The sequence below is a fragment of the Bos javanicus genome, chromosome 18 (genome assembly GCF_032452875.1).
Source record: "Bos javanicus breed banteng chromosome 18, ARS-OSU_banteng_1.0, whole genome shotgun sequence".
In the NCBI taxonomy this organism is placed as follows: Eukaryota; Metazoa; Chordata; class Mammalia; order Artiodactyla; family Bovidae; genus Bos; species Bos javanicus.
In genome coordinates this window covers 48,927,981-48,952,394 of record NC_083885.1, presented here as the reverse complement: position 1 = coordinate 48,952,394, position 24,414 = coordinate 48,927,981, and the positions used below count along the sequence as shown (strand labels likewise).

Sequence of the window (24,414 nt, the reverse complement as noted above, 5' to 3'; positions counted from 1 at the left end):
TCTTTACCACTAGTGCCACTTGGGCCCGTATTGTTTAGCAATTAAAAAAAAAAGTATTTATTTTTGGCTGTACTGGGTCTTCACTGCTGTGTGAGGGCTTTCTCTAGTTGCAGCGAGTGGGGTCTACCTCTATTGGCAGTGCTCGGACTTCTCATTCGGCAGCTTCTCTTGTTGTGGAGCACGGGCTCTAGGGCTCGCAGTCTCAGTAACTGTGGCTCACGGGCTTAGTTGCTCCGCGACATGAGGAATCTTCCCAGACCAGGGATCGAACCCATGTCCCCTGCACTGGCAGGGAGATTCTTAACCACTGGACTACCAGGGAAGTCCATCTTTTAACAGTTTTAACAATCATGTCCTTCTCCTGCTCAATCTCACTACCATTACCCCACCTAAATTCGTAGTACTTTCTATTTGGCCCATTTCAGATTTCCCTACTAATCTCAAAATTATGTTTTCCCTCTCCTCTACCCTTTCTCCCTCCCTCTCTCCCTCCTTTCCTTCCTTCCCTTCTTCTCCTTTCTTTTTCATTTTTTCAAATCTGGGGTGAATCAAGACCACACATGGGTGACTTCCCTGGTGGTCCAGTGGTTAAGAATCCTCCTTTCCAACATGGGTTTGCTCTCTGGTCCTGGAACTAAGATCCCACACGTAGAGGGGCACCTAAGCCATGTGCAAAACGAGAGAGAAGCCCACGCACAGAAATGGAAGATCCTACGTGCTGCAACTACGACCTGATGCAGACTAACAAATAAATAAAAAGACCCACACATGGCATTTGATTGACCCTTTCAGTTTCCCAGATATATGTACTCTTCTTTTCTATGGTATTGGCTTTTTAAAAGAAACATACATTTGGCTGAGCCAGGCCTTAGTTGTAGCACTGAAATCTTCCATCTTCATTGTGGCATTCAGGATCTTTAGCTGTGGCACGTGGAGTCTAGTTGCCTGACCAGGGATCGAACCAGGGCCCTCTGCATTGGGAGCGCAGAGTCTTAGCTATTGGACCGCCAGGCAAGTCGCTATGATACTGTCATTTTGAAGAAACTCAATGGTTGTTCTTTACAATGTCCCACATTCTGGATTTGTCTGATGATTTCTTCATGGGGTCATTTCATTTGTCATCCTTGTTTTGAATACTCGAAGCATTTTATATTCCTTATCTCATTTACTTCTCGTAGTACAGGAAGTGGTTTTCATTATTAGTCATTTTACAGATGAGGAAACAAAAGTCCGAGAGATTAGGTAGCTTGTCCACATCACATGGCTAGTATGTGGGGAAGCCTGGATTTGAACCCAGGTCTCTCTCTTTCAAAAGCTTAGTCCAACAGTCCACAGCCCTGTCCCCACACTGGCAGGGGCATTAAGAAACAGGAGTGTGACCATTACCTGTGCCACTTAAGTAGAGCTTTCCTACGTTTCAGCTGACTTTGAATCTCTGTCAATATGATCTCTTTGTAACAGAGACATGGCTGCTTAGTTGATAGCCATCAACCTTCACCCTGGTGCTGGACACCCATGCATATGAAGGGAAGACCCAAGAAAGAAGGTGAATCTCAAGCAAAACCCACACAAACTAGGGCCATTACCTGGCAGGGGGAAGCAGTGCTGGGTTTCTCTAAGGTCAAATTTCCCAAACTTCAGTGGCTCAAGTACCACTTGAGATTTTTAGCCATATTCAAGGACTACTTGAACGATTATTTACTTAGCAGGCATACATGCTAAGTCCTTCAGTCGTGTCCGACTCTTTGAAACCCCATGGACTGTAGCTCACCAGGCTCCACTGTCCATGGGATTTTCCTGGCAAGCATACTCGAGTGGGTTGCCATTTCCCCCTCCAGGGAATCTTTCTGACTCAGGGATAGAACCTGGTGCATCTCCAGCATTGGCAGGCAGATTCTTCACCATTGCACCCTCTGGGAAAGGTGACTTTATATCACTACTGTGAAGGGAAAGTCAGCATCGATGAATATTTTGTCAAAGACAGTATGGATCTAGTTAGATCACAAAGGTTCATTTTGTGTCCACCTAAAATCTCACCAGCATGTCCCACTCAGATGCTGGTCTGAGATTAAAGAAGTGACATTTTCCGGGGGATTGCTTTGTCAAGGGTGGGAAACTGGCCCAGAGATGTAGAAACAAAGTCAGGGATGATTGGCTGGGTGTCTGAGGGGAGGTAACAAGGCCAGGGCTGCTACCAGGGTTGGAGACAGAAGTGTTTGCTCCTGCGTCAGTGGTGTTGGGGAGATGGGGCATCCTTACCCCTTGTCCTTCAGGGGAGGGAGGCTGGAAATGGAGTTAATAATTAGTGTACACCAGGGAGCTTTATAAAATCCCCAGAGCATGGTGTTTGGAGAGCTTCCAGGTTGGTAAGCAGGTGGAGGTGCTGGGAGGTGGTACACCTGGAGAGAGCAAGGATGCCCTGTGCCCTCTCCCCCTACCTTGCCTGTGCACCTCTTCCACCTGGCTATTCATCTGTATCCTTTCCTTCAATAAACTGGTAAGCATAAGAGTTTCCCTGAGTTCTGTGAGCCGCTCTAGCAACTTAATCAAATCTAAGAAAAGGCTCTTTGAAACCTCTGATCTACAGCCAGTTGGTCAGAAGCCCAGTGATAACTTGGGCTCTTGACTGACATCTGGAGACTTCCCTAGTGGTTTAGTGGTTAAGACTCTGTGCTTCCACTGCAGGGAGTATGAGTTCGATCCCTAGTCCAGGAACTAAGATCCCACATACTGTGGGGACTCGTCAAAAAAAATGGACCTGAATGCACACCTGAAGTGTGCATCTGGGGTGGGGGTGGGCAGTTTCTTGGGACTAAGCCCTTAACGTGTGGGATCTTATGCTACCTCTGGCTCAATAGCAAAAGAGTTGAGTTAAATTGTAAGATACACAGCTAGTATCCCAGAGAATCACCTGGCTGTGGATAACTCTACACACATTTGGTGATTAGGAGTGTTTGTGTAGGTCATAAAAGAGACTCACAGCATAAAGATCCACGCAGTAGAGAAAAACTGGGATTTTCCCTATTCGGGAGATTGAAAACTGAATTTTTCCTTTTCAGGAAGGCTTCCCTGAAAAAACAGAGCAGGTTAAGGAGCTTAGAAAGGTTGGGGTAGTAATATTAAACATAGTGGTGAGAGAAGGTATAGCCGAAAAGGTGATACTCCAGCAAAGGTCAAAGTGGGAGCGACTTTCCTGGTGGTCTGATGGTTAAGACTTCACCTCCAGTGTAGGGGATGCATGTTCAATCCCTGGTCGGGGAGCTAAGATTCCACATGCCGCACGACCCAAAAAAACCAAAACACAAAACAGAAACAATATTGTAACAAATCAAATAAATCCTTTAAAACTGTGGAAACATGTATATTATCATGGGTGAGATAGATCACCAGTCCAGGTTTGATGCATGAGACAGGGTACTCAGGGCTGGTGCACTGGGATGACTCTGAGCGATGGGATGGGGAGGGAGATGGGAGGGGGGTTCGGGATGGGGAACACAGGTACACCCATGGCTGATTCATGTTAATGTATGGCAAAAACCAGTATAATATTGTAAAGTAATTAGCCTACAATTAAAACAAATAAATTAATTTTAAAAATAATAAAACTGATCCGCATGAAAAAAAAATCTTAAAAAAAAGGAATCAAAGGAGGGGAGAGAAAGAGCCACTGGGGGTACCTGGGGAAGGGTGTTCCATGGGGAGGGGACAGCCAGTGAAAGGCCCTGAGGTGGAGTACGCTTGATGCGGTCATAGCATAGCAAAGAGGCCTGAGTGGCTGGGGCAAAGTGAGCAAGGGGGAGAACGGGGTCCAGGGGTCAGAGAAGTTATGGGGCAGATCATGGGCTACAGTGAGGACTTTGACCTTTTCTCAGTGGGGTGCGGGCACCTTGGTGGGCAGAGAGACCCTAGTCCAGATAGGAGGTGAGGATGGACAGGACCATGGTGGCGGCAGAAGTGACTGGCTTCTGGATAGATTTTTTAGAAATATTTATTTGGCTTCACCAGGGCTTAAGTTGTGGCATGTGGGGTCTAGTTCCCTGACCAGGGATTGAACCCTGGGTCCCCTGCACAGAGACCTCAGAGTCTTAGCCACTGGACCACAGGGAAGTCCCAGGCTCTGGAGAGATTTTGTGGAGCCTACAGCATTTGCTGAGAGGTTGGAAGTGGGGGAAGGAGACTAAAGAGTGGAACTCTTGGCCCGGGCGCCAGGCAGGCCTCAGGCACAGTTCACGGTGAGATCACCCATTCTGGCACCTCGGGGACCACGCTTCCTGTGGGGGTGAACAATGGCTGATTTGGGGTTGCCCAAGCCGAGTGGTACCTTCCACTGAGTTCCTCTCCCACGGGTCTTTGCATGAAGGCCCCTGCAGGGTGGGTGGCAGCTGGACTGCTCGTGCCTGGGGCCAGTTGGGTGTGAACAATGCAAATAAAATAGCAGGAATTAGCTCCAGGCTCCCTGGGTGACAAGGGAGCCTTCCCTTCCTGAATGAAGAAGCTTCTAGAAAACCTGACCAAGGACAGAAAAAGAGTAACGGTCCAATGAACTTGGACTCAAGGCTGACTGATGTCCGCCACATCCTCCGTCTGAGGCCATGTGCGAGGTCTTTCTGAGCCCCATCTTGTTCCTCCTAACACAGGATCAGAATGCCCACTGTTGGGGAACTTCCCTGCTAGTCCAGTGGCTAAGACTCTGGGCTCCCAATGCAGGGGGCCCGGGTGCAATCCCTGGTCAGGGAATTAGGCCCCGCATGCCACAATGAAAAGATCCTGCATGCTGCAACAATGGAAGAACCTGAGTGCTACAAGTAAGACCCGGGCCCCGACAGATAAATAAATAAAATATTGAAAAAAAAAAAAAAAGAATGCCCACTTTGGGAAAAGTATATGAGATCACTCATGACATGTGCAGTGCTAGGTCTGGTGCATCATGAATGCTTGAAAAATCGTACCTCACAGGGAGTGTTGTCTAGGATCTAAGAGATAAAACTGGGTTACATCTTTACTCTGTGCCTGTGTTTTTTGTTTTCCTATTTTTCCTTTGGTTTTTTTTTTTTTTTTTTTTGTCGCTGCACCTCTTGGCTTGCTGGATTTTAGTTCCCCAACCAGGGATCAAACTGTAACCCTAGCCCGGGCCCTTGGCGGTGAAAGCTCAGCATCCTCACCACTGGACTGCCAGGGAATTCCCTCACTCTGCGCCTTTGGACTTTCCTGAGCCTCCGTTTCCCTCATATTGAGCCCTGATTTCCTTACGCCTTTCCCCACCAGCTTTCTTCCCCATAACTTCTTGTCTTAATAAATAGCAGAGAAATCTCTTCCATTTTTAGACCAGTAATCTTAGAGTCCATCTGGACCTCTCTGATTCTCACACCCCATTAGAGGCATCCTTACACCAAGAAGTGGGGCCTTGCCCTTGGTAGCACTTTCCTGGAAATTCTCTAAGCTAGGGCTGCAGGGTACCCTAAGCAGGGTTCTCTGACTTTGCTGGATTTTTAAAAAACATATTTTCTTGCCCGAGTTGCATGGTTTATGGGATCTTAGTTCCCCAACCAGGGATCGAACCTGTGCCCCTTGCAGTAGAAGTACAGAGTCTTAACCACTGGATCACCAGCCAAGTCCCAAGGTACTCTGACTTTAGAACAGCACCTTTGTGGGTCCCATCCTGTTTCTTGCCTCTTTGGAGGGCTCTGCCTCTGCCCCCACCATCAACCCTGGTGCATGGGGTGGGCTGGAAGTCCTGAGGAGCTCTAGGACTCTTGCCTAAATGGGGTCACCCTGGAGCCCTGTGGCTGGACCCCAGTCCAGTTGAGCAGCCTGGCAAGGGGCCGGCTCCCCCTGGCCGGCCGCCAGAACAGTGCTGGCATGCTGACTGGGGAGGCCTCTAGCCCGCTCACCTGGACGCAGGGCAAGTTCAGGACTATGTGTCAGGAACTGTGCCACCGCCCCTTAGCCGAAGCCTAGTAGGTGGGTCTGTGCATCAGCTCTCACCGCCCTTCGGCCTCCAGTCCACAGCACCAAAGCTTGTGTGCGGACACCGCAGGTGTTTTTCACCTGTGCATCCCGTCCTGTGGTCTCCCTGCTCCCCCTCTCCATTCCAGGTCAAAGGTACTCTTTACCACTTTTCACCCAGGGCTTTTTTTTTTTTTTTTTTTAAACCACATAAAGGAGTATTACATTTTATGGCTTAAAACAGAATCCCATGTAGTCTGTGAGATGACAGAAAATATATGCATTGGTCTCTACCCCTGGTTCTTGGCACAGAAATCCTGAAACCTTTGTAATTTCCTAAGTGATAAGAACACAAAGAGCAGCTTCCCTGGTGTCCAGTGATTGAGAATCAGCCTGCCAAAGCAGGGGACACGGGCTCGATCCCTGGTCTGGGAAGATTCCACGTGCTGCGCAGCAACTAAGTGGGTGTACCGCAACTACTGAGCCCGTGTGCCGCAGCAAGAGAAGTCACCGCAGGAGAAGCCCTCGCAAGGCAGCTAGACCCGCCTTTGCTCACAGCAACTAGAGAAAGCCCCAGCACAGCAGTGAAGACTCAGTGAAACTAAATAATAAATAAATGACTACAGTTTTCAAAAAAGAGCACTAGGAGCATGTTTTGTTCTAATGATGGGACTCTGGGTGGGCTTCTGAATCGGAGCGTCGGGGCAGGGGGGCGGGGGGTGCGGGAGGGCAGCGCTGGTCACCAGAAAGACCGAGATACGATTAGAAACTTAGAATGTTTAGAAACCCCACCCTTCCACCCCCATCATCCTCACTGTCCAGACAGGGGAATCAGCTGACAATGGAGTTAATAGCTGACTCTGCGTGCACGAGGGAGCCTCCATACGAGGGCAATAGTAAAGTTGGCTTAAAGCTCAACATTCAGAAAACGAAGATCATGGCATCTGGTCCCATCACTTCATGGGAAATAGATGGGGAAACAGTGGAAACAGTGGCTGACTTTATTTTTGGGGGCTCCAAAATCACTGCAGATGGCGATTGTAGCCATGAAATTAAAAGACGCTTACTCCTTGGAAGGAAAGTTATAACCAACCTAGACAGCATATTAAAAAGCAAAGACATTACTTTGCCAACAAAGGTCCGTCTAGTCAAGGCTATGGTTTTTCCAGTGGTCCTGTATGGATGTGAGAGTTGGACTGTGAAGAAAGCTGAGCACAGAAGAATTGATGCTTTTGAACTGTGGTGTTGGAGAAGACTCTTGAGAGTCCCTTGGACTGCAAGGAGATTCAACCAGTCCATCCTGAAGGAGATCAGTCCTGGGTGTTTATTGGAAGGACTGATGCTAAGGCTGAAACTCCAATACTTTGGCCACCTCATGTGAAGAGTTGACTCATTGGAAAAGACTCTGATGCTGGGAGGGATTGGGGGCAGGAGGAGAAGGGAACGACAGAGGATGAGATGGCTGGATGGCATCACTGACTCGATGGACGTGAGTCTCAGTGAACTCCGGGAGTTGGTGATGGACAGGGAGGCCTGGCGTGCTGCGATTCACGGGGTCACAAAGAGTCAGACATGACTGAGCGACTGAACTGAACTGAACTGAACTGGGGAGCTTCCAAGTGGGTGAACACATGTACTCCGGGAGGGTGATGTACCCCAACTCCAAGAGGACAGAAGCTCCTGCACTCAGGACCCTCTTGGACTTCATCGTGTGCATTTCTTCAATGGACTGTTCCTCTACATCCTTTATTGAATCTTTTAACAAAATGGTACATATAGTTCCCCGAGTTCTGTGAGCCGCTCCGGCAAAGTAATTGAGCCCAAGGAGAGTCTTTGGAACTTCTGATCTATAGATCTATAGGTAGTTGGTCAGAAGCACTGTTGATAACCTGGCCTTGTCATGGGGGAGGGGTGGCAGGGGCAGTCTTTTGGGACTGAACCCATAACTTGCAAGATCTGACACTCTCTCTGGGGAGAGAGTATCACGCATGCATATTAGGTTGCTTCAGTCATCCAACTCTGTGCGACCATATGGACTGTAGTCCACAAGGCTCCTCTGTCTACAGGATTCTCCAGGCAAGAATACTGGAGTGGGCTGCCATGCCCTCCTCCAGGGGATCTTGCAGACCCAGGGATTGAACCACGGTCTCCTATGTCTCCTGCATTAGCAGGCAGGTTCTTTACTGAGAGTGACACTTAGGAAGCCCCAAATAGAGTCAGAATCGAGTTAAATTGTAAGCCTTCCCAGACTTCTAGTTGGTGGCACGGAGAAGTGTTTGTGGGGATAACCTCCACATGGTTGGCGACCAGAGTATCAGAAGTGAAGGGTTGTGTGTGAGAAGTAAAGGACACACACAGAGGAGAAACGCAACAGGGGAGAACTGGATTTTTCCTTTACACATCTAAACAAAGAATCACCAAAATCTACCATATGCTTCCTGGTCAAAACAGAGATCATAATATCAGGATGTATTCTGGTTCTTCTGATCTAAATGGCCTACTTTCTGTGAATTATGCCTGCCAGAATATTTAAAAACTGAGGCCAATTATGTAGTCAATTTGAATTTACAAAAGGGCTATAGCCCTTCAGAGAGGAGGGCTTCTTTCTCAGCTGTCTGTGAAGATCCCTTTATTTTATTTCTTTCTTTATTTTGGGCTGTGCCGGGTCTTCGTTGCTATGCAGGCTTTTCTCTAATTGCAGCGAGTGGGGGCCGCTCTAGTTGAGGTGCGTGGCCTTTTCATGGCGGTGGCTTCTCAGCACAGGCTCTATGGCACATGGGTTTCAGAAGTTGCTCCGAGGCATCTGGGATCTTCCCAGATCAGGGATTGAACCTGTGCCTTGTCCCCTGGCAGGCGGATTCTTCACCACTGAGCCACCAGGGAAGCCCAGACCCCTTTCTTTCTACCATGAAAACTATTGTTCGTGTCCTCCAAGTCCTGCCTCCAGGAAGAGAGATCAGACTTTGAAAGGACTGGCCAGTACCTCCTCCACCGTCAGCAAATAGGAAGAGCTCTTTCTTCCCGGGGTTGTCAAGACGCTGTGAGCCCTTCCAGGAGATGGGTGACAAGATGCTCCCTTAGGTAAGTCTTACTCGGTGTGGGGCAAATCCAAGACCACTCACTTTGCTTCATTTATCTTCACTGGGGGATGGTTATGGAAGCAAAGGCATGGTCAAGGTTGAAAGACTCTAGGAATGCAGGGATTCTTGCCTAAAGAGGGTAAGAAAGAGCTAGTTAGAAGAGGAATCCTACACCAATGCTATTAATCCCAAATATGACCTTTTAAGTCGTAGAAGGCAATGGCACCCCACTCCAGTACTCTTGCTTGGAAAATCCCATGGATGGAGGAGCCTGGTAGGCTGTAGTCCATGGGGTCGCTAAGAGTCGGACACGACTGAGCGACTTCCCTTTCACTTTTCACTTTCATGCATTGAGAAGGAAATGGCAACCAACTCCAGTATTCTTGCCTGGAGAATCCCAAGGACGGGGGAGCCTGGTGGGCTTCGGTCTATGGGGTCACACAGAGTCGGACATGACTGAAGTGACTTAGCAGCAGCAGCAGCATGACCTTTTAAAAGACCAGAGAGCGGACTCTCTCTCCTGCATGCGTGCGCTCTTTTCTCTCTCTCTCTCTCTCCCCACCTCTCTCCCTCTTGCTATCTTCTAAATAAAATGGAGCTGTAACGTTGAATTGCCTAAGAGCTGTAACACAGTTTGTCCAAGACCCGAGAGCTGTGATGCGCCGAGGGCTTTAATGTCCGTTGCTCCAAATCTTTGTTGTGACGAGACAAAGAACCGAGGAACATACACTCACGTGACATCTATGGTGCCGTGACTCGGGTTTAACCTGGCTGAAACAACCTCTACGTGGAAGAGGCCAAGCATAACAGGAGCCCAACTCAGCAAAGCTCCTGAGCTAGAAGCGGAAGGCGAAGAAACCCAGCGCAGGGGAAGGCCCATCGTGCTGGAAACCGGGACAGTGAGAAACGAACTCAGCAGAAAGCTCACGCGGCCCAGTCTCAGATTCCAGAAGACCTCTGGTTAAGGTCAACCAGCTACAACATGCAGTGCCAGTTCAACAAAGATATAAAACTACAGCTGACCACGGAAAATATCACACACCCTTGGACACTGCTATAAGGACTCTGAGGCTTGAGACTAGCAAGAGGGGGCGGCTCAATACCCCTCGCCACCTCAGTTCAGCAGGAAGTAGCCAGAAAGACCTCAACGCCCCTATTCCCAAAGAATGGGCCTCCCATCTCTTGAGGGGGGAACGTTAGGTAGGTAGAATAGGGAAAAGGAGTCCAAAATGGAGGTGGCTAAAAGACAAGGAAGGTCCGAGGACCAGAGTGAAGACTTCAGGCAGGACAAACAGAACAAACAGCACTCCTGGCTAAGCCCAATTTGCATAGGGCCGGCCCAGGTGGAGGAAAAAACATATAAAAGGAGGAGCCAAAGTGCTTTCTCTCGGACTCTCTCTCCTGCGTGCGTGCGCTCTCTCCCCCTTTCTCCCTCTTGCTATCTTCTAAATAAAATGGAGCTGTAACACTGAAAAAAAATAAATAAATAAATAAAATAAATACAAGACCAGAGAAATTGCTGCTCACAGTTTTCTGCATTCTCTGAGTAAGCATTGCATTTGTGGGACTTCCCTGGTAGTCCAGTGGTTAAGACTTCTCCCTGCAATGCAAGGGACTTGAGTGCGATCCCTGGTCGGGGAACTAGGATCCCACATGCCTCAGGGCAACTAAGCCCTTGCACCACAACTAGAAAGTCCATGCTATACAATTAGAAAATCTGTGTGCTGAAATGAAAGATCCTGCATGCTGCAACTAAGACCAACACAGCCAAATAAGTAACATAAACATTAAACAATTTAAAAAAAATGTTAGGACTCATTAAAAAGAAAAGAAAAGAATTGCATCTGTTGTTGTTTAGTCCCTAAGTTGGGTTCAACTCTTTGTGACCCCATGGACTGCAGCACACCAGGCTCCTCTGTCCTTCATTATCTCCTGGAGTTTGTTCAAATTCATGTCCATTGAGTTGGTGATGCTATCCAACTGTCTTATCCTTTGCCGCCCCCTTCTCCTTTTCTAGCTTCGGGGCCTTTTCAAATGAATCAGGACTTAAATTTACATCAGGTGGCCAAAATATTGGAGCTTCAGCTTCAACATCAGTCCTTCCAACGAATATTCTGCACAGATTTCCTTTAGGATTGACTGGCTTGATTTCCTTGCAGTCCAAGAGATTCTCAAGAGTCTTCTTCAGCACCACAATTCAAAAGCATCAGTTCTTCAGTACTGAGTCTTCTTTATGATCCAACTCTTTTGTCCATACATCCCTACTGAGAAAACCATGGCTTGGACCTTTGTCGGCAAAGTGATGTCTCTGCTTTTTAATACGCTGTCTAGGTTTGTCGTAGCTTTCCTCCCAAGGAGCAAGCTTCTTTTAATTTCTTGGCCGCAGTCACCTCTCGCAGTCATTTTGGAGCCCAAGAAAATAAAACCTGTCACTGGTTCCAATTCTTCCCCTTCTATTTGCCTAAAAGTGATGGGACTGGATGCTGTGATCTTTTTTTTTTTTTTTTAATGTGAAGTTTCAAGTCAGCTTTTTCACTTTCCTCTTTCACCCTCTTTACACTTATATGCAAAATGATTTGGGTTCTAGGCTTGGATTAACAGGCTTTCCTCCTGCAAGAAAACACCCAGGACACTGGCTTAAAGCAGGAGGAATCCAGGATGGCTCTCCCCTGGGGGGGGGCTCTGTCCTGTACCTGGCTACCCAATGACACTCCTATTACTGTGATATCAAAATACACCTATAACTTTCCCAAGAGACCAGTGGGTTGTTTTGTACAGCCTTGTCTCCTAGGAGCCATTACTCTCTAATCATTAGCTTCCTGGCAGTAGGCTCTTTTGGAACCCAATTATATTTGTTTTTCTTTTTAATCAGAGTGCAGCATGGGGTGTAATTCCAGGAATTAATAGAGATTGTCTCTGGAGGAGGAAATTGAAGAATGAAAATGACTTGTCAGATTCTGGCTTTTTATCCTACTTGAAGTTTTTAAACATTTTTCTAAAGCCATATTTTTGGACTCATAATTGGATTACAATCAGTTTTCATAATCTCATTACCAAATAAGATTCCCCCAGCTTTTACATTACATTAAAAAGTGATGTATTGCTGGGACTTCACTGGTGGTCCAGTGATTAAGAGTCCACCTTCCATTGCAGGGGTGCAAGTTTAAACTCTGATCAGGGAATTAAGATCCCTTGTGCGTCGCACTGAACCACAAAAATTAATAAATAAAAAAACTTTAAATACAGTGTATTGCTGTGGACTGTGATTTCTAAGATTTGCTTCAAATTGCCTGGGGGAGCCAGTGGGTGGGAATAGAGATGAAAGCAAATTGGTCAGGAGTTAACTGCTGGGGTTGACTGCTTCTTCCATTCTTCTTCCACTTTGGGACATGTTTGAAAACCTCAATACCCAAAAATTTTTTGACAGTGTATATATTGAAAAGAAATTTTTCGCATATAATAGGCACCCCATCTCTTAGAATTCAGGGTCTCCCACCCAGATTGCTATGACCCCTTTTCCCCTTCCTTGCTCTATTTCGCACAGCATTGATCACCTTCCAACATGCAACGTCATTGACACGTCACATCTACTGCTCATCACGGCCCAGTGAGTCACAGTGCATCTCATGCTTATTCCATAATAAAATGGAGTCTTTTCTACAATTGTGAAGACAATGTTGGGGGATTGGCAGATTCTTTTTTCAATGATTTTCCCAAAGTATCTAATTTGCTTACACTGTCTCCTGTTCACCATGTCTCTTCTCCTAGAAGGTAAGTTCCCTGTCCAGTTTTACCGGCTGATTTGAAAAGCATGGGTAGCTCGCATTTTATTTATTTATTTTTGGACGAAGTTGGTACAGAGGTTAAAAGCAAGAATTCTAGAGCCACCCTGGCTAGGTTCAAATACTAGCTCTGCCACCTACTATCTATGTGACCTTGGGCAGGTCACTTAGCCTGTTTTCTTTGAAGTAGAGACATAGCCACACCTACCCCAGGTTGCTAACCTGACTGGTAGTAGAAGGGTCCATGAATGCTGGCTGGATTATTACTGGTTACAGCACTCATTTAGGAAGTCAGATAGAAGTGCATTTGATTCCTACTGGAGCCTGTTTTAGCTCTTGTTAGGGGCGCTGGGCACTTCTCTGGTGGTCTAGTAGTTAAGACTCCACGCTTCCACTGCAGGGGGATGTGGGTTCCATCCCTGGTCAGGGAGCTAAGATCCCACATGCTACCTGGTATGGCCAAAAATTGGAAAAAAGATAATGATGCCAGGTTGTTAAAGGTGATAGGAATTGTTCTAGAAGCTAAGGGATATGAAGCCTCCTGCCCAGATGCCTGACTGAATAACAGATGTTTAGCACCAAGGGCCTTACAGCCTGGTGAGAGATGCTCCAAAGGACCAATGGAGGGGATGACAGACAGACTCTGGATGCTGGCACCTCCTGCTCCTCCCTCCACGGTGGCTTCTGTGATTTAGTCCCATAATTACCCTGCAGGTTTGAACAGAGTCTGAAGGAAGTTTGGAGAACAGAGCCTGGAGACAGGGCTGGGAGGGCATGGCAAGCAAGCCTGGGAGGAAGAGATAGGGAGAAGGGAGAAGAAGGCAGAAATGGCTAGTCATTGGGAGAATGGAGCCAGGGCGGGGTGGAGGGGAGGAGTGGGAGGGGAGGAGGGGTTGGGCGGGGGTCTGATACTGGATATTAAGGGAGGGATATTAAGGGAGGGGCAGGCGAATAAAAAGGGCTGAGGTGGCGGTGGGAGCAGGTGAGGCAAGGTGAAGGCCCACTCGTGAGGAGCACTGGCTGAGATGCAGGGTGAGACTCGGGGCGCAGAGCGGGGTTGGCTGTGGGCGCTGGGATGCGCGGGGCGGAGAGCGGCTGCGGTGGTCTGCTGGCAAGGACGGGCTGGGAGTCTGGGGACTGGAAGAGGTGGCTGCTGGGGTGTGGGGGCGACAGCCTTTGGGTGCGGGCGGCAGGGGCGTGGCCTGCGGAGGCTGCAAGTCCCTGATGTCTGGACCCTGGCTCTCCAGCAGCCACAGCCGCAGAGCCTGGCGAGGAGACCACGGGGGCCTCAGCCTCCCAGGGCCGGCCCGCCTGTGTTCCCGCTTCGGACCCCGAACCCAAGGAGGCGCCCGGCTTAAGCCAACTGCCCATCGAGATGCTCCTGGAAGTGCTGAGCTACCTGCCCACAAGCGTGCTGCTCGGGCAATGCCGCCACGTGTGCTGGTACTGGCGCTACCTGGTGGACACCCGGGCCGTGTGGCTGAGCATCTTACCCTACAGCCACGCTAAGCTGTGGCCCGTCTTCCGAACCTGCCTGCCCCCAGACAACGACGACGACCCCAGGCCCTGCCTCCTGGGCCGCTTCTGCGAGCGCAGACCCTTAGGACGCAATCTCTACCCGAACCGCCATGGCATAGGTGGGGAGCCCAGGAAAAGAGGTCTCAAGAGTGCCCATGGGATGGTTTGGAGGTGCGGGACAGAGAGGAGAGGCTCAAGGAAACCCCTGGGGCTTATCCGTGGGCTGGTGGGCAGGCCAGGAACTTGGGCACAAACATTTTTTCATTTAACAGATGCCTTCCTGCCTTGGAGGACAATCAACTGTACAAGCTGGAGACAGGAGGGAAGCTGGGAGGAAGACCGCAGGCTAGTTCCCGAGGACCCTTTCCAACCTTTCTACAGGTGGACGTCCCTCTTCCCCAAGGGCTGGGCTGGGTGGTGGTGAGTTCTTGCCCGGTTCTCACTAACCCTTCCCCCTTTCTCCCAGGTGGTGCTACAAGAAGCAAGTGTTAGACCTGGAAAAGGAGGGTCTGTGGCCGGAACTCCTGGATAGTGGAAAGATTGAGATTTGTATCTCTGCCTGGTGAGTGTGATGGCAAAAACAGCTTTAAAAACAGGGCTGACCTTGGCATGGGTGACAAGGCGTGTAGGCCTTCCAGCAACCCCTTAGATAAAGCAGGAAGGGAAATGACTTCACCACCATCAGAGCTTTACTATTTAGCAGTATCCACTCCCTGAACCCTCTCCTGACCCCCAAACGGACCTGAATGGGAAGATGCCAGGTTGGATCCTGTGCAAAGGACTTGGTTCAGGAGGAGGCAAGATAGAGTTGGCTAAGAGGTCAGATTCTGGAGTCAGACTTCCCACACTCAAACCCTGGCTTCCCAGCTTTGTGGCCTTGGGCAAGCCACAGTGTGCCTACGTTTCCCTGTCTTCATAAGGCAGGGTTCTATGTCAGCCACAGAGCCAGTGCTTTGAAGTGTGACCTGTTTCAGCAGCCTTCATGATCCTTGATCCTGTGGGGAAGTGTGTTTTGAAACCTCGAATTGAGAAGTTCAGAGAGGTGAGGTCACTTGTTCAGGTGGCACAGCCGGGGCTTGGCGGGACCTGGCATTAGGCTCATACTTGTCTGACTCCAGAGCTTGTGCTCTGTTTGATGGTCTTGAAACCAGCATGCTCCATGAAGACCTTCCATGGGATACCTCACTCAGATTATTTTAAGGGAGGCAAGTTCCAAATCCTCTACCATTTTATGTACCCTCTTCTCAAATTACTCAGCTACAGATTACCTCTATGATGGGGGCATTGTATGATTATGCTTTCCCAATTTCCTGTCTCTCAACCCTTCAGTTTTACAGAAAAAGTCATTCACTAAGGTGTATGGTCCCTGGATATAAAGACCTCTGGGGAAACAGGCAAAGTGAGATTGAAATTTGAAATTTTGGTCTTACCACATTCACTTTCAGTCAAAACACCATAAACTTCCCCTCTCTGAAAACTCATCTCTTTCAGAAATATATTTACAATAAAATACTTTATTTAAGTTCATAATTTGTGCAAGTGGTAAAGAATCCACCTGCCAATGCAGGAGACACAAGAGACTTGGGTTCAATCCCTGGGTTGGGAAGATCCCTTGGAATAGGAAGTTGCACCCCACTCCAGCATTCTTGCCTGAGAAATTCCATGGGCAGAAGAGCCTGGTGGGCTACTTTCCATGGGGGTCACAAAAAGTTGGACACAACTGAGTGAGTACACACACTTAGCCGATTAACAATGTTCTGATAGTTTCGGGAACAGCAAAGGGACTCAGCTATACACGTACACATATCCATTCTCCCCCAGACTTCCCTCCCATCCAGGCTGCCACATAACATTGAACAGAGTTCCATGTGCTGTATAGTAGTTCCTTATGGGGATCCATTTTAAATATAGCTGTGTGTACATGTCCATCTCAAACTCCCTAACTATCCCTTCCCTCTGTCCTTCCCTACCCCCGGCAACCATCAGTTCATTCTCTAAGTCTGTGACTGTTTCTGTTTTGTAAGTTCGTTTGTATCATTTTCTTTTTAGATTCCACATATAACGGATGTCATATGATATTTCTCCTTCTCTGTCTGACTTCACTCATTATGACAAACTCTAGGTTCATCCATGACAAATGACATTATTTCATTCTTTTTAATGGCTGAGTAATATTTCATTGTATATAGGGGTTTTTTATCAATGTTTAATATCAGCCTCCAAATCAACTGATACTACACGAGGCATCCTTAGTCATATTGCTGGTTTTCCTGGAGTGGGTAGCCCCTATTATAGTCTGTGTGGTTGTGGCTAGCCTCCACCAAACTATATTGGCAGGCTTATCCCAGATAGAGATATCCTATCAGACATAAAATTGCAAGGATCCAGAGATTACCTCTCAGTGTCAGACGGCAATGACCATAGCTTTGAACAGGGCGAAATTCCTTTCTACACAATATCTTTTCTGGAATTCATATGATTCCAATTTGCAGCAACATCTGGCAGCCACTTGTAAGTAACAGTTCAGCCAAAAAGAAAAAAGTTTAGCACTTAGGAAATTTTAAATTTCTACTTAAATTCTTTGTGTGCATGTTGTTGGCACAGAGCAGTATGAAAGGTAAGTCACAAGAACATAAACATATATTATTATTATATAAGGATAAAATCTGGAAGTAGCGTGTACATTTACACCTAAGATGTGATATGATACCTCTGTGAATGAAGTTACTACTTTGTGTGTATATATGTGTGTGTATGTATGTGTGTATATATATATATATATATGTCTCAAATTAATCTTGTTTTTAAATATGTATTTTGGCACCAAAAAAATGTATGTATCTTGTGTGTGCAAGTCAATGAATTATTACAAAGTGAACATATTCATTTAAATCAAGAACAGAAGATTAAAAGAAAAAAACAGAATGTTGCCAGCAAACAGCACCCTCAGTATCCGTCATGCCCCATTCCCATCACTTCCAATCCAACAGTAGCACCATCTTGAATTCTGTTACCATAGGTCAGTTTTGTCCATGTTGGTGCCATGTATATTTATGGAGTTATACCGTATATCGGAGAAGGCAATGGCACCCCACTCCAGTACTCTTGCCTGGAAACTCCCATGGATGGAGCCTGGTAGGCTGCAGTCCACGGGGTCGCTAAGAGTGGGACACGACTGAGCAACTTCACTTTCTCTTTTCACTTTCATGCATTGGAGAAGGAAATGGCAGCCCACTCCAGTGTTCTTGCCTGGAGAATCCCAGGGACGGGGAAGCCTGGTGGGCTGCCGTCTATGGGGTCACACAGAGTCGGACACGACTGAAGTGACTTAGCATAGCATACCGTATATAGTGTGCATCTGGCTTCTTTCAACCACATGTTTGTAAATTCACCCATAACTGTATGTAGCTGCAGTCTGTTTCATGGCTTCATAATTCATTGTGTGAATATACCATGTGTGCACAGGTGCTCAAGCGTCTGAGTTGTGTCTTTGCAACTGGACTGTAGCCTGCCAGACTCCCCTGTCCATGGGATTTCCCAGGCAAGAATACTGGAGTGGGTTGCCATTTCCTACTCCAGAGATATCTACCCAGCCCAGGGTTCTTTACCACTACAGCCACGTGGGAAGTCCAATAATTAATTCTCTTCTCCAGTGGCTTCTAGTAAGGAGAAACTCCTAAATGGAGGAGCCGGGGTATGAATCAGGGGCCTTGTGCAAGCCAAACATGTGCTCTACCACCGAGCTACACCCCCACTCAATCTATCCATTTACCAGTAACGGACATTGGGTATTGTGTCTTTGAATGTTACTTGATGTCCCATTACCAATTTGCTTAGATTCCCTTGGATCCTTCTAAGTGACTAAGAAAATTGTATCTTAAACATCACCGTTGAATGCATTGGAAATGACATCTCTTGCCACCAGCAAAACACAGAAAGAGAAATAATATGGTAGAAGGTACCTTGAAGAGCGTGGCTCTAGGTCATTACTTCTGAAATGAATGTGCATATGGACCATTGGAGAGGGTGTTTAGGGCAGATGGATTCCTTGGGGAAGCAGAGGGGCCAAGCTCCCACGTGACCTGATGCTGCTAGTCCTGGGGACCATAGCACCATTTTGGATTTTTAGACATGGGAAAGCCATTCAGGTAGAGGAGGCAGATGCCCAAAGAGGTGGGGTGGCAAGTTCAACCTTCAAGATTTTCCTTCTCCCACAGGTGGGCAGACCAAGAAGCCTCAGTCTGTCTGTATGAGCTAATTGTCCAACTTCTAGATGCCAAGCAGGCCAAGCTACATCATTTGTCTCCTAGGCCAATCCATCAAGGTACAACCAGTATCCCTTTTAAGGTGAGTCTGACAGGGGCAAAGAGAAAGAATGGTATGGCTTATGATGATTTATTGCTAAAAAATAAATGTCCCCCAAATTTAGTGGTTTAATATCAACAGCACTCATTTTATCTCCTCTCATGATTTCTATGAGGAGGGCTCTGGTGAGAGTTTCTGACTCCAGTCTCTCATGAAGTTCCATTTCAGACACTGGCTGGAGCTAAAGGGCAGCGTGGGCTGTGAGTGTGTACACAGCAGCTGGTGGCTGGCCAGGCAGCTCTGGGTTTAGTCTCAGAGCTTGGCCTTGGGATCCCCCTGTTTGCTCTAGTTGGGGCTTCCTCACAGCATGGCGGCTTCGGGGCAGGCAGCTGCTTCCTGGTGGCTCAGGGCTCCACCATGAGGCTTCTGGAGAAACCAGCAGAAGCTGCATTGCCTCTGTGACCCCACCATGGAAGTCATTTGGTGGAAGTCATGCAGCATCACTCCCACCACTGGTTACAGTGAAACCCTCCCAGATTCAAGGGGTAGGAATTAGACTCCACCCCTGAGTGGGGAGTGGCACGATTCTAGAAGGACATATGTAAGTGGAAACATTGCAGCCATCTAGGGAAAATACCACCTGCCAGAAGGCCCCCAACTCAGCTTTTGAGGGGAAGACCATGGCACAGTGGGACTTAACCTCTTTTTCTGCCTACAGACCAACCACGTGTTCTCCAACCTCAAGAAGGGTGTCCGATTTGTGTCTCTGGAACACTGGATTTGGGACATGGGGTTCCTGCCTGAGGACTATGGAATCATCGTGCCCAAGGCCAGTGTGATTGTACGGGTCTGTCAACCCTAGTAGAGGACTGTCCTTGTTAAACAACCTGACCATGCCTTCCAGCACCATTGGCTGGGCCACCTCAATAATCAAGGGCCTGTAGTTCCTGCCATCCTGGGATCTCCTGGGTCCAATCAAGGGTTCTACTGGGCCCTGTCTTTCAATTCTATGAGAAGCTATGAGAAGAACGTTTTTGCATCAGGTCTCCTGGCTGCTGCGGCTCTAACACAGCCCCTGTTCTACAGAGTGGAGACACACGGGTGAACACAGGGAGATGGTGAGAGGGCTCCTCACCCTCCCCCCACATGCCAGGCCCCTCTGGTTCTGCCCCTGTACCCTCTGCCCTTCTGTTCCTGCTGCAGAGGCTTCATTGGTCACTTCCAGAAGCTCTCTCCTCACCCCTCAACTAGAAGCTCAATCCCTGTGGCTGAGTAATTCCAGCCTCTAAACTATGATTTCAAACCTGGGGCCAAGACTCAAGAGCTGAAAGTAAAGCTCAAAAAATGTTTGGAGGCAGAGGGTTCTGCCCACCCTGTGAGCAATGAATTGGTCCCCTATATACAACTGCTCTGAGTTGTATAGTGTATAAAATTATTTTGTTACTTTGAAATTCTTTTTAAATATGGAGAGAGTAAATCAGGAAGATATCTGTCGATCATAGGTAATAAAATCTTGCCAAAGCTGAATAGAAATACAGTGTTAACAGCTTGATGACTACTCAGTTCAGAGTAAGGTATTGTTTCAGTTGAGAGAAAACTGTATAGAAGAAAACAACTGTAGAAGGCATTCTCCAGCCAAGAGAATGGGAAGAGTCCGAACCTGATTTCCCAAGCTCTAAGGAACTCATGGGATTAGAGATGATCAGTCAGGGTTAGAAGTTTAGGCAGGTGGTGGACGTGGGCACCGTGTCACAGTGACACCACATTTGTGACATTCTGGTCATGAGGGTGAGAGAGAACCTTGCAACGGCAGGATCCGCTGTCCTCACCCCAGTCCAGGGGCCATGGCTGCCGCCTCCCTGCTGCAGGATCCCTGAGGAGCTCCAGGTCTCCGGATGGAAAGCAGATGAAGCCGCTGCTGCCCTTGATGTGTCCACCCGGAAGTGTCCCCCCACCTGCAGTAGACGATGGGACACACCCCGAGGGGGAGGGTGTTTCATCACTTTCATCCAAAGGGAAGGGTGACAGGTTGAAACTGACCTGAGAGTCGTGTAGTGTGTGGTTCTGGAGTAGATATACTGATCTGGACAGTGAAGCTCTGGAGGATATTTTTGGGTCAGTTAGAGGACTTGGGATAGAAGGAATATGAAACAAGCATTTACAGGAAGGGAAAGGTGGACACCATTGCCTGAAAAAAGAACCATGATTTAATTTGGATGTATGTATACTGCAGTCTGGCGTGCTGCAGTCCATTGGATCACAAAAAGTTGGACATGACTTTGGGACTGAACAACAATAAATACTTCTGTTTACACTGTGCATATATGCATTTATATACAAGTATTTGTTTATACGCCACATTAAAATAGAATACGTATATATCCTTGTATTCTTGATTGCCTTCTGGATATATACAGAAGAACTAAAGCGTTGCAGGGTTATTGCAATGGTGATAGGTGCATAGTTGTGATTTTTGTAGTTATTGATTTTGCTTATCTAAATTTCTCATTTTCTACATGCTTATGTGTAGAAATACAGTGTTATACACAAATAAGTATTCTCCAATGCAATTTCCCTTTCCATAAATAACCACATTTAGAAATCGTCTTTGCTGACAAAATTGTTTTGTGTGTGTGTGTGATTCTAATTCTTTTTTTTCCCCCAAAACTTTAAACTTTTTATTTTGTTTTGGGGTGTAGCTAATTAACAATGCTGTGTTCGTTTCAGATAAACAGCGAAGGGACTCAGCCATACATATACACGTATCCATTCTCCCAATTCTAATTGTTTGTAATAGTGATGGCCCTTAGTGTGCTGAAGAGGACTCTGAGGTTCTCAGTGTTCTCATCTATTTGCACACATGAAGTATAGTCCATGATGGCTACACATCCTCCATGGCCATTCTCACCTCCAGCATTCACTTGGGTCGTGGTCATGTTAAAAGGGGCACACCATTAACCAGGATGCAGTGGTAAGGAGCCATAGCTTCTAAAATGCCACTTGGCCGGCTTGAAAGCTCTCATTTCTCAGTAGAGTTCTAACCATTTGTGAAACACGGTTCACCCTGAAATTGCCTTTGGAAAATTTTCACCGCAGAAATAGTTGCCAGTGTTTTATTTTCTACAGTTCCTGTCTGTCCCTCCTGTATGGTCATTACTGTGCATGCCAAAGTATCTTTCCATGTAAGTGTGTTTAATTTTGTCCTTATATGTTGCTTACTTCTCTTGGGCTGGGACTTCTTTATCTTCCCAGGGACCAAGTAGCCCAAAGTCACTGCTTTTTTTATGACGATCATGATTAGCTGTTGGATTATTCTATAAAATTGAATTTTTCTCCTAGAAGTCATTGGAATCTTATATTATTCTTAAAAATATGATTATTCTTTTGTGTGTATTGTTTAGATTTATTTAAGACAAACTAACAAAGAATTTTAAAAACTATATACGTGTGTGTGTGGCTGACTCACTTTGCTGTACAGTAGACATTGACACAAGAGGCTCCCTGTCCATGGGGCATTTTCAGGCAAGAATGCTGGAGTGGGTTGCCATTTCCTCCTCCAGGAGATCTTCCTGACCCAGAGTTTGAACCTGTGTCTGTCGCATCTTCTGCATCATCAGGTGGATTCTTTACCATTGCACCACCAGGGAAGCCCCAAAATTAACTCTACTTCAATAAAAAAAAAGACTAATGATAACAATAAACAATTTGAAATAAATAGAACATACATAAACTAAAGGAAACTGAAGTCACTCAGTCGTGTCCGACTCTTTGCAACCCCGTGGACTGTAGCCTACCAGGCTCCTCCATCCATGGGATTCTCCAGGCAAGAATACTGGAGTGGGTTGCCATATCCTTCTCTAGGGGATCTTCCCCACCCAGGTATTGAACCCGGGTCTCCCGAATTGCAAGCAGACACTTTACCCTCTGAGCCACCAGGAAAGCCCGTAAAAATATATAAATGGCAATAAAAATAATGTAAAGCATCCATAGATGACTATTCTTAATATTTACATATATATTTATATCCATTTAAAATGGATAGCCAACAAGTTCCATATAGCACATGAAACTCTGCTCAATGTTATGTGACAGCCTGGATGGAAGGGGAATTGCAGGGAGAATGGGTGGAATATATGTATGGTTGAGTCCCTTCGATGTTCACTTGAAATTATCACAGCATTGTTAATCAGCTACACCCCAATACAAAACAAAGTTTTTTAAAAAGGGTTACTTATTTGACTTATTTTTTTATGGGATTCCCTGGTGGCTTAGACGGTAAAGAGTCTGCCTGCAGTGTGGGAGATCTGGATTTGATCCCTGGGTCAGGAAGATCCCCTGGAGGAAGAAATGGCAATCCACTCCAATATTCTTGCCTGGAAAATCCCATGGGCGGAGGAGCCTGGAGGGCTACAGTCCATGGGATTGCAAAGAGTCAAACACAACCGAGCACCTTCACTTCACTTAATTTTTTAATAGAGAATTCTAAATACAAACGTATGTAGAGAGAAGAGTATTTTTATTATTCTTTTTAAACATATACTTCCTTTTTGGAGGGGCAGGGAAGGGCACAGTATGCAGGATCTTCTTTCCTGACCAGGGATGGAACCCATACCCCGTGCAGTGGAAGCTCAGAGTCTTAACTCCTTGACAGCTGGGGAAGTTCCTCTCTCTTTTTTAAAGAACCCACAATACCAATGTCACACTGAAGGAATTATTCATGTCTTTTTCAATATATGGGATCACCTATTACTTATAGTTTCTAAATAGGCAGTTGCCAGTGAGTGATGCTGCTGGGTAGGGTACACCTGAGATGCAGGCAGCGCTGCCTGAACCCTTCCGAGGAATGTTCCCATGGCCTGTGATTTTGGATATTCTGGCTGGACAGTTCAGTGAGACGCAAGGAGTGGATTCCTCTGGAAGGAGGCAGGACCTCCACACCCCCCAGGCCCATCTCCCCCTCAGGCTGGATCCCTCCTCCCATCCCTCTGCAGACCTTCCATACCAGAGCTCTTACTCCAGGCCCTCCCTGGCTGCCCTACTCCTTGCCCCGCCCAGGACTCCCTTCTCAAATCTCCCTAGGTGTGTTTCCCCTTCAAATAGATCTTGGATCTTTAAATCTTCTTATTTTGTTTTGTGTTTTACCTAGGAAACTGGCTCCCGCCAAACTTTTCTTAAGGTCTTGGTTATTTTATTTCCAAGGGTAGCCTCAATAGGAGGAAGTGCTTCTTCAGAGTGAAAAGGTTTTGCAGCTCTTTTCTGCTCTTGACCCATGTCAGGGAAAAATCAGTCGATTGAAGATACAACTGATAATTTTTATTCGAGCCAAAGTTGAGGTTTATAACCTAGGAAGAGCATCTCAAAGAGTTCTGAGAACAGTTCTGTCCATTAGTGATCAAGACACAGTTTATATATAAGTTTTTGAGACAGTAGACTGTACATTAAATGATGTATTATTGACAGTTTACATGATCCAGTTTGAAGTGCCCAGTGTTTGTACACGTGACCCTTTACAAGGTCAAGAAGGAATGTTATCCTTGAAGGAGTTGTCTTGTTGATGCTAAGAGAATGCTGTTTATGGTTGAGCAGGTATTCCTGCTGGTGGGCAGGTTTGGTCAATGCATAATGCTGATGCACAGTGCATGGTGCTGGGAGAGGTGAGGGCAGATAAGAATTTTTATGTTAAATTTTTCTTGTCTTGCCATAAATATGAATTTTATTTCATACCCACTACAGACTTTTGGGTGGGGAGCTGAGAGGGTTTTACCTAAAATCTTATCTCCAAT

At 46.9% G+C, this 24,414-nt stretch overlaps 1 protein-coding gene across 1 annotated transcript; it reads left to right on the top strand.

Moving 5' to 3' along the window:
* The first annotated feature begins 12,778 nt into the window (after positions 1-12,778).
* On the top strand, positions 12,779-20,508 carry LOC133229433 (F-box only protein 27-like). Its single transcript, XM_061385805.1, has 6 exons — positions 12,779-12,797; positions 14,056-14,497; positions 14,793-14,888; positions 18,544-18,673; positions 19,350-19,478; positions 20,419-20,508. Exons 1-6 carry the CDS (start codon positions 12,779-12,781, stop codon positions 20,506-20,508), a joined length of 906 nt encoding a protein of 301 aa, XP_061241789.1.
* The last annotated feature ends 3,906 nt before the right edge of the window (positions 20,509-24,414 follow it).